The sequence below is a fragment of the Protopterus annectens genome, chromosome 3.part0 (genome assembly GCF_019279795.1).
Source record: "Protopterus annectens isolate FY-2018-M chromosome 3.part0, PAN1.0, whole genome shotgun sequence".
NCBI classification, from domain to species: domain Eukaryota; kingdom Metazoa; phylum Chordata; order Ceratodontiformes; family Protopteridae; genus Protopterus; species Protopterus annectens.
In genome coordinates this window covers 50,444,738-50,455,748 of record NC_056731.1, presented here as the reverse complement: position 1 = coordinate 50,455,748, position 11,011 = coordinate 50,444,738, and the positions used below count along the sequence as shown (strand labels likewise).

Here is an 11,011-nt window from a genome sequence, read left to right as displayed (position 1 = left end):
GTGTTACATCTCACAGGTGTTGTGTCAGAAAAGTGAAATGTTTTTGTTAGTACATTCCATATTAGAGCAAGTTCTATGAAAATCTAAGAGAGTAGTCCATTCCACTGAAGCAAAGGAGAAATGAGAAAATCTCAAAAGAAATAATATAAAAGCTAAAACTTGTGATTATTTTATGATCAGTTACACCCAATAAATGCCTTGATCTAAACCTTTATGTTACTTTGGAGTTCGTTTCTATATGTGTTCAAAACTTCATAGGTAAGTAAAAATGTAGATGCCCTTCATCTCAACTGTACCGAATTCCTCTGTATTTCCCAATTTTGGGGGCAAAATAATGGGGTGCCACGAATTCCCGAGTGGCCACTTCAAATCCAGATTTCCTTTTTTTTTTTTTTTTGGTCTTATTTACATTTTGTAGTTAACACTGACATCATCACGCATTGCCATCATATCCTGCAACTTCATCAACATACATTGGCATGCATTATAATCACAGCAGTGTGAGACAGTATGGCAGTGCCTAACTGCCTCTTGGGAGTCGGAAAGTTTAAAAAAACAGTTATTTACAGCCGCAGTCCACCCGCAACTTGCGGCAAGCTGGCAGGCAACCAAAGAAGACATGGTGTGTCTGTAAGATGTGACAAACAGTCACGTCAGGAGGAGGACTACTGTACTGGTCCTGGAATTGGATAGGTGATTGCCGCAGCCCATGATATTAGGATGGGAAGGAAGGATTTGGGAATAAAATAGTAGCAGCAAGTGGGGGTCTCATATTTTTTTATTTTTTGTGTGTAATTTACTGATATAAATATCATGTAAAACTTTTAAAAATATAAGCCATAAGTCTTAAAATATATTTTTGTTAAAAAACATAAAACAAAACCAGTAACAATCACAACATTAATAAAAAAGAGTATCACTTTATCTAAAGAAAACTGCCATTCCCAACTTGCAGATGAACAATAAGAAAGCTGCATTGCTGTTAAATAACTTGGGACATTTGGAGAGTAAACACTTAGAAATCAAGACAAACTCCTTGTGCAGATTGCTATTTACACGAGACTGGGAGAGCAGAGGGAAGTTTTGAATACTCATGACAGCTGCATGTAATGTTTTGATTGACCAATGTTACATGGCTCTAACTGATGTAATGGTAGATGACCTAGGTTTGATTAGTGAACCTTTGCAGGGGAGAAAATATAGGAGGATTGGCAATTTGTCTTTGCTTGAGTGGGGGAGGCAGGACCTATTCTCAACATCTTTGGTGTTGTACCAAGTGAGGGTGTATGAAGCATATGACTTGGACCCTTTGTGACATATAACCAAAAGCACTGATGGGTTTGTGGGGGTGTTATTGGTCCAACAGTGATAGTTGGAGTTAGGCCTATCAGAAAAACTTCTGAGCTCCACCTCATGAAATGTTCTGCATTGGGGAGGGGAGCATTGTTTAGTCACCCCAGCTTTAAGACAAGTATGTATAAATGCAGGCAGCTAGTATAAGGATCTTCAGCACAGAAGAGGTGAGGCAGGATGGGCACAGGTACCCTTCATGCCTACTGAATGATGTCTTCCTCCAGCTGGCCTGTGCTCTGGGCAGAAGATGGCTGCTGTTGTGTGGGGAATGAAAGGGCTCAAAACTTAGAGAAGGGATGATTGTAAGCAGGCAGGGAGGAAGAAGTACAGAAAAATCATGATCACATAGCCCAGGCCGGTATGACCCTGATCCTGAGTAGCATCCTGCCGTCACCAAGAATGATACCACGGTATAGAGAAAAAAATTATCAATTTCAACAATTGTCTAAGCTCCTGGTGTCATTCAAAGGGGATCCAGTGTCTGTCAGCCTGGGATGACATGCTCAACAAGCCACGCTGCTTCGTTAGAGACGGCTTGCACCTGTCCCCCTTTGACTTTCGAATACTGGCCAAGGCTCTTGCCACCCCCATAGTGCTTTTTTTAGGCAAGGCTCAAAAAACAAGCCCACTGCCGTAAATAACACAAGTAACAGAAAATTGTGGGTAATGCTACTCAATGCCAGACGTCTAAACCTCAAAATGCACACACTCGAGGCACTCCTCAGTGTGAAGAAAATCGATATATGTGCAGTAACAGAAACCTGGTTTAAGGCTCCAGAGAGCACCCCAGCACTACCAGGCTACAACTCATACCATACATTTCAGCCACAAAACCCAGGCAGAAATGCAAAAGGCGGTGGAGTATCCATATTCATCAAGGATACCCACACCTCCAGGTTAGTGGCACAGCACGATGCTTCAGAGATCATCCACGTGCAACTAGCAACGGGCAAAACTGCTATTCAAATTTTAGCTTGCTACAGACCACCCACCATGTCCCAGGACCCACACTCCACATTCCTGGAAACACTGGGAAACATAAAGGTCCTACCAAACACCCTGATATTGGGTGATATAAATTACCAAAACATTAACTGTAAGAACTACTTAAGTACAAACTCCCTTGCCCAACATTTTCTAGAATTTATAAACTCAAATGCCCTGGATCAACTGGTCAACACCCCCACCAGAGGCGACAACCTATTGGACCTGGTCATCACCAACATGGGTGACCAATGTTCCACACAGGAGGTCAACCCCTCGCTGGTTAGATCTGACCATAAATTAATCACTGTGGATATCCACATTCCACCACCACACCTGGTCAAAGAAACCACCGTGAAAAACTTTTCAAAAGCAAACTTCACATTACTTAAGACCGAGGTGGGAAGTTTCAAAGCCCTCATGTTAAAGGATAATGCTGTCCAAGCTGCAAAATCCTTTACTAATGCACTCTACAGGCACCTACAAGAATGCATGGATCATGCTATCCCAAACAAAGCCAAGAATCACTCCTCCAAGAAAAGGAAACCAGTGTGGTGGACCCCTGCCATAAACAAGCTATACAATAGAAGGAGGAAACTAGTACAGAAAAGAGTAAAATCCCAAGAAGGGAAGACATCCCTAATCAGTATCAGCAAGAAACTATGTTCCCTCATAAAGTCATCCAAGGCTAGCTTCGAAAGAAAAATTGCCATGGACTCCAAAGATAACCACAAAGCATTCTTTAGTTATGTCAAGAATCTAAGTGGCAATTCTCAGATCTGCTCGGAGTTAGTGCAGAATGGCACAAAATATACTGAACCAACCAATATAGCCAACATCCTGGCAGACAGGTTCAGTGCAAACTTCACCCCCCTCTCACCCCCAAAAGGGCCCATAACTATACCAGAAGAATGTAGTGCCCCTGAAATCACAGACACTCATGTTAAAACAGCCCTCTCCAAAGCCAAAAACACAGCATCAGTGGGACCGGACGATGTCCCAGGCTGTGTCCTACATGAGCTCAAAGATGAACTAACCCCTCACCTAAACACACTGTTTAAACTCAGCTTCTCCACAGGCTAAGTGCCCACAGAGTGGCGCACAGCAACAGTTATTCCAGACCACAAAGGTGAAGCCACAACAGGCCCCAGCAACTCTCACTCTATAAGCCTGACTAGCTTGGTCTGCAAAGCTATGGAGTGCCTCACCATGGATCTCATTAACAGAGACATTGGGAACCTCCAAACACTGAACCCTACCCTGTTCGGCTTTGTTAAGGGCAGATCATGCCTCCTAAACCTGGTGGACTTCTTTGAGACAGTTACCAAGGCTATAGAAGAGGGAATGGTGGTCCACAAAGCCTACCTAGACCTCGCAAAGGCCTTCGACACCATTCCCCACTCGGGTATTATAGACAAGCTCACCAGCCTAAATCTAAACCCCTACGTCACGAGATGGGTTGCCAAATGGCTCATGGACAGAATCCACATTGTAAGAGCTGCGGGAGCTAGGTCTGACTCTAAACCGTTTACAAGTGGCATTCCCCAGGGCTCAGTCCTAGGACCCCTCCTGTTCGACATATACTTCTCAGAAGTAGAGGCAAACACAGTAAGACTATGGCTGACCAAGTTCGCAGATGACTGCAAACTAGGGGCTATAATTGACTCTCTGGCTGATATAGACATCCTCCAAAAGGATCTCACTGAGACAGATACCTGGTGTCAAAACCATGGCCTCAAGCTAAATGCCAAAAAGTGCATAGTCATCCCCTTTGGAAAAAACAAAGTACCCACAAACTACCACATAGGTGGTAGCCCCCTAAATATGGAAGACGTAATAAGGGATCTGGGGACCCAAGTAGATAGTAACCTCTCCTTTGATAATCACATTGCCAAAGTGGTTAGAAAATCCTGCTATGTGGCCCACCTAATCGCAAAAGGATTTGCATCCAGATCGAAAGAGGTCATTGTGCCCCTCTACGCATCACTCATCAGACCCATCATAGAGTGCAATGCCCCATTTGGGGTGTACCATACAAGACACCTGCAACAACTGGAAAGATCACAGAAGTACTTCACCAAGAGGATCACTGGCCTCAAGCAGATGCCCTATGCAGCTCATCTGAAGAAACTCCAGCTGTACTCGGTTGCATACCACCTACTCAGAGGTGATCTCTGCCTGACATACAAGGCCATGTCCAACCCAGAATTGATGGACATGCTCCACCTAAAGAAAACCATATCCCCTTGAGCCACATGCTCCAGGGATCTAAATCTCACCACAATAAATAGGACATGCTGGAGGGATAGATTCCTGTCCCATAGACTTTCCATGCTCTGGAACAAGATTCCAGTCTACATTAGACAGAGCTCTCACTAACCCTCTTCAAGAGAAACCTTGACAAGTGGATGGGAAACAGAAAGTTTACCCCAGGGATTACTTCAATGGCTCTGCTGGACAGAGGTACAGGGAACTAACCTAAGGACGTGGTGAAAGCCAGCACATTCCAGCTAGGCTTATAAATGCCTTCAGCCAGATAGCCTAGTACCTACCTATGAACCTATAAAAAAGCGTTCCACATGCCTCTTCAAGTCTAGCTTACAAGGTAATATTTACTATCTGGCAAAGACAGCATTAGAAGATAAGCGAGTTATCATATGTCCCCATTTTATTCATTTTACCTGAAGGCAGTACAGTGATTGCCCCAGGAGTCTAAAGAAATGGAGTAGTATGAAATCTGAAAACCACAGAACATAACCAACATACTGGTGGCATGAGTAATTTAAAGAAATTATTGCACTTTCTCTTTGATAATTTAGTATCCCATATTCCTACTGGAAAAAGGAAGGATTATGCATTATCTGGTATTCAAACTTTATTATAATTAGATGTTCAGATTTTTAGCTGTATGTTACTACTTTCTAAGGGCCTTTGTTCCTATTTTCAATGTCTGCAGGTTGAGAGGTATGAGCAGGTAGCGTACTAACCACAGAATGGATAATAATAGACATACTGAGATAACTCTCAACTGTCCAGATTTTTGCAGAATGTCCAAATTTTTGCAGAATGTCCAGATTTTTCTCTCCAATTTTTAATGTTTTCCTCATAAAATTTGCAGATTTCTGGAAAATCATTGAGGATTGAAGTCACTAAATAATGACTGACATTTGAATTTCAGACTTCTTATCCTTCAGAAAATGCATGCCAATGCAAAATATATTATTTTAGCCACTTTCTAGATTTATAAGAGCAATGTTTAAAATCTGTCTACCCTATTTTTGAGCCTTTGTCCCCCCGTAATTTTTGTCTTTGTCCAGATTTGTTGATTTAAGAAGTTGAGAGGTATGAGTGAGCCTAGCAGACTTCTGTATAGTGAGACAGAGACAGACATCGTCTAAGTACTTGCTGGATTGGGAGTTTGGTAGAACTGTTCTTTGAGTTACTGCTTTCTTGTCACCTTTAGGTTTAATGAAGTAAACTCTGACTACCTGGGTACCAACTCAGCTAACTGTTTATGAAGTCCATGTGTGGAGGTGGGGAGCTGTTCTTGCAGATTTGTTGTTGAATTCTAACTCCATGGCAGCTTGCAAATAATTTGGCTCTTCTTTTGGCTGTTCTGCAGATGTTTGATCTGTGACGTACTTTTCAGGTTGTTCTTTTGCAGCTGACTTCTAGGTACTAGAGAAGAGGCTAGGTGTAGGTGCTAACTGTATACAGACTTTTTAACAATATGCATTTGCTTTTTTTAAATATCTGATTGGGGTGCTTGTGTGGTTAGCATGCAGACTACAGTGCATTATAGTTCAACTTGATGCTTCTGAAAAAAAACTCTTGTGCCATGTTTGCCGAGTGAAGGGTTCAGTGAATTAAAATAATTCCTGAAAGTGGTGATGAGGCCCATTAGAGCAATGGTTTGCCCTTTACAGAAGCAGCACTGTTTGAGTTAACCATTTTAGACTCTTATCCAGTTAGGAAAAAAAAGTTTTCTTGGCACTTTTTATTTTTCTTCTTAAAATGGTGATGGTGGGCTATTTTCTAGACTACCTACTTCTTGGATGTAAACTAGTGTGCTTTTGTCCTAAACGTGTGTTGTGTGTTCATTTACAGGGCCGCATTACAAATCCCCATGCCTTTCCAGTGTTCTAATGTTACAACTGCATGTCACTTTTTTAAATGTGTTGCTCTGCTTTATGTAGAAAAGCTAGTGCATTATAAAAGACTTGTGTATTCACAAAATGTCTTTACAGTGATGCTAGCTAAAGGGCACTCTTACTTTCTCACTGGCTTCCATTCATTAATTTATGATGTCATGTGCTTTATTTCTGGTTGTTTATAATAGGTAAGGTATGAAGTACCAAAAGCAGTGAGTGCAATGTGTGTAGTTATAGGAGGAGCAACAGCAAAATGAATTAGAGATGAAGGCCCCAAGTCAGGAACAGCCATTATTTACTAGTATTGCCCACTTAGGTGCTATTTCTAATAATATGATTTTTGAAGAATAAAAAAGCCTATAAATGTGGATTATTAGTGTTGTTTAGGGCTTCCTGTTTTGTTACAAATCACAGCTGCTATGATTTCAGTGGCACACCCAGGGATATTTCTGGATATTTAGGAATTAGTTGCATGCTCTTGTGTTTGAAATTATTGCTCTGGTTACTTATTATTTATTTAATATTTTGTCCTGTTTTTCAATTTGCATTTGAATGCTGCTATCCCACGATTCCATTAGAGGGCGGGGTTGCATAATTATGCATGTAAATTTATGTTAATCACCATCCTGATTTTTTGGCCAGTTGTACCTATTTTTCATGGGTCTTTTGTCCAAAATTTAGATTTTTTTCCAGGTTGGGAGGTATGATGCCCTTGCAGGCTATTTTAAGGTTAACCGATTTGTTTGAATTAACCAATCCCATTTGATGTTAGATTGGCCTTACCCATTCCATGGTTGATCATTATGTATTACCTCTAATGAGAATAACTTGGATCATACCGTAGACAATTTGAGGGGACCTATGTGTGAGATAAAACATTTAGGAGCTACCTCTCTCAATTAGTAGTAATACAGAAGGCAGTCCTGGGGTAAATTTCGCATTACCTATCCAGAGATCTAAGTTGTGCCTGAATATGGACAGGGATGAGCTTTGTTTTACGTGGATGGATAGTCTGTTCCATAGCACTGGTATTCTTTGTGAGATGTATTCGTCCCTCCAAACCATTTCTTTTGCTGATATCGGAGCTGATATCTGAGCATAATCAGGGTGGAAAATAATAAAAAATACATATGTAACAAATAATCATAGCTTTATATAAACAGAAGCTAATTATATGAACATTCTCAAGGAAAGAATTTGACTTTGTTATGATGTTGGATGAAACTTGTGAGGTATCCACCCATGTCCCCATTATCAGAATTCTGAAGAACACATTGGTGGTTGAAGACTTGTTAGAAACTTCATTTCTTTTGCTTTTAAGTATTTTTTATTCTGTTTCTTATATGACTGTTATTTACTGATTGAAAAACCCTGAAGGATTATACCATTCTGTGGTGGGGAAACTGAAACCCCACCCTATGCTTTTTGAAAATTAATACAAAGTTATCCCTCTACATGTATTCATATAGCAGGTAATGTACAGACGATAAAAGTAGTTTAAACTTACATATGTGTGCTGTAAATAAGAGAAGAATTTCTGAAAGTGTACTGGAGTTCCTATCTCATTTGATGCATGCATACGTCATCTTGAAGCGTGACTTCAGAGCATCATTTTAGTGTTTTTTTTTTTTCACTGTTTTTGGTGAGGTTTCTTTTGCTTGGATAGTGGAGAGAGATCAAATTACATTTCTCAATATTTATGCATTAAAAGTCGTAGTACAACCCTACATAATTTATACCAGAGGATGGAAAAGGTTTGTTGTTTTTGTGAGTATAAAAAGTTCAGATACTAGATCTCATATTGTTAGTTACAGGAAGTTCTTATATGCATTTAGTTTTTGATGTTTCTGTCTTTAGGTATAACTTTATGAAGCAAGTCATTAAATTTAGGAGACGGGAGGCTAAATCTGACGGCAGAAAGTCATAGTACCATGCCCTTTTCATTGCAGTTTAAAGATACACCCTAAGTACACAGTGAGTAATTGGTAGCAGTCAGGAAACCACCTGTATACACATCTGGGATTTCATGTCCGGTGCACAACTTGTCTTGTTTCGTCTAGCTTCTGGTAATCCATCATTAACAGCTTTCAAACACCAAAACGAAACTCGGGGAAACAATGAGTGTGGTATGCCCCTAATTTGTGTGTTCGTGTCAAGGATAGGAGGTAGTTTGCAATCACTTAATATCTTTTCCTGATAGCTTTCATGATAAAATGCCTGGATGGAGTAGAGTGATTTTACTGTCTGAAGATTACAACTGCAGCTGGCTGATGTTTTCCATTTCTACTTACTGAATCTGTTGGAGTTTCAGAGGGAGAATTAAGAGAGATTCTCTCCACTCATGTGAAATGGTGAATCTCTGATTCAGAGACAAGGTAAAGTCACACAGAGGAACATTTCATTAGTGGTTTTATTACCATGTCTATGAGTTAAACATTGCACTCTCATACCTGACCGCACTAGTGTTCTCCCTACCAGCACATGCATCGTGGTACCGTGTGCACCCCCCACATACACATAAACACAACACAAATGCACACACACACACACACACACACACACACACACACACACACACACACACACACACACACAGATATAGAGCTGGCTTTCAATACCTAACCACCAGCAGGGTGAACACCACACAAAAACACTCACATGCACGGACGCACACAAACAAACAAACAAAACAAAAACATAGACGGAGACACTCTCCCATAGTTCCTTTACACTCACCTATAGTTGTGATGAGTCATGATTTGTCCTATATGAAGTACTGGATATATGCTGTAAAAGATGGCATTCATATTGTCCTCCCTGCAAAAATGTAACCTGACAGAGTGTGTTAATTTGAGTAGCTGATAGTTCCAGGGGCCATTTAGTATTAGCTGCTTCCAAAAATGCTGCATTTGCATGTGGGTTCCCCATTAGCTGCTTCCAAAAATGCTGCATTTGCATGTGGGTTCCCCAGCAAAACCATTCTCCATGCTATGGTCACCACTTCAGTCATTTCAGGCTTACTGTGATATAGAAACCTTCAGGGATATTGATTGTGCATCCCAAGGTAAGGCTTTTGTCTGCTTTTTTTTATTTACTTAACAAAAAATAAGAGCAACAGTCTTTTTTAAGATCTCAGACTACAGATTAAAATAATTTAATGTGAGCAGTGCAGAGAACTGTATATTGTTTTGCATCAGCTGACATATTTATGGATCAGTTGACATATTTATGGATCTGTAGTAAATGAAATGAGTTGTTTTCCCTTCAGAATAGCATAGTTTTTTTTTATACCGTTCCACACTTTATGAATACTTTAAGCAGTTCATTTCATACAAGCTAAGAATTAAAAGCAAACTATTCATTGTTTGAAATTGTAGTACTAGCCTACCTTAACTACCCACTAACTTCTAAAATGTTGTTCTATCTTTAGGGTTTCACAAGACAAGTACCCTAACCTGGCAAAGTACTACAATTCAGTGAAGAGCAGACCCTCTATCCAAGCTACATGGCCACCTCATTGGAAGGAAAATCCTGATGCAGTTATGGATATGCTGAAAAATGTATAACTTGTGTGCTTTGTTAAAACAGATAAGAAATATATGTAGTACAGTCTGATATTGTTTAATGTTTAGTAATTTATAGTAATTTTAAATGTGCATCTCAGGTTTTAGAAAATGTTTTGTCTAGACTGGATACATGTAGTCCTGATTATGGGCTGTGAAATACTAGTACCTGTTTATACAATACTGTTAATATTTGACTGACAATAAATGCTTTTAATAGTTAATTTATATCATGTCGAGTATTTGTCTTCAGTTAATCTTCAGAAATTGAAGTATAAATTGCTTGGCAATTTTGTTGCAGCTGATTGGGTAGCAGACCATCTTACAACTATAAAGCTATGAAACTATGGCTTTTCTACTAATCGTTTTCATGTGGTAGATTTAAATTGATTCATATAAATGTTATCATGACTGAGAGACTATGAGGAAGCCATTCTGGAGTTAACTTTGTAGGCAGCTCTATGACATAGGTGGAGAAAACCCTCCCTCCAGCCTAGGTGACCATAGTTTAATTAGTGGGTTAGGCATTTACTGCTTTGGCAAGTGGAGGGGAAGGAATGACAAAGCAAAAGCTTGCTTTCCCTTCATGTTGGGGGGAATGTGGAAAAATATGTAGATGGGATTTGGGCAAATTTATCTCTGATGAGGGCTGGAGTGGAGATCAGATGCCAGGCTCATTAAATGGGTGGGTCTGAAGGATGTATATGTACTCAGTTTCAGGGTATGGCCACCCCCAAATGAACATACCTCAAAGCTTATCTCGTCCTCCATCAAGATACCAGAAAGTATATGGTAGAGCTACAAAGCTTCATGTCAAGACTGCCTCAGTTAGCCTTAGTGGTGGCTTCCTGGCTCACTCTCTTCCTGCAGGAGATCAGCTGTAACCATTCTAAGGGGGTTATTGATGATCTTGGCTCAGAGGTGTTGAAAACTCAAGCGAACTTTGTTTAATATGTGCCC

General features: G+C 40.2%; 1 protein-coding gene across 1 annotated transcript in view; it reads left to right on the top strand.

Annotated features, from left to right (window-relative positions):
* Positions 1-10,279, top strand: part of LOC122796250 (glutathione S-transferase A-like) — a 51,269-nt gene extending 40,990 nt beyond the window's left edge. Inside the window, exon 6 of the mRNA XM_044064573.1 lies at positions 9,919-10,279. Within this exon, the coding sequence (XP_043920508.1) occupies positions 9,919-10,054 (136 nt within the window). The 3' untranslated portion in view covers positions 10,055-10,279. The remainder of the gene's footprint in view (positions 1-9,918) is intronic.
* The last annotated feature ends 732 nt before the right edge of the window (positions 10,280-11,011 follow it).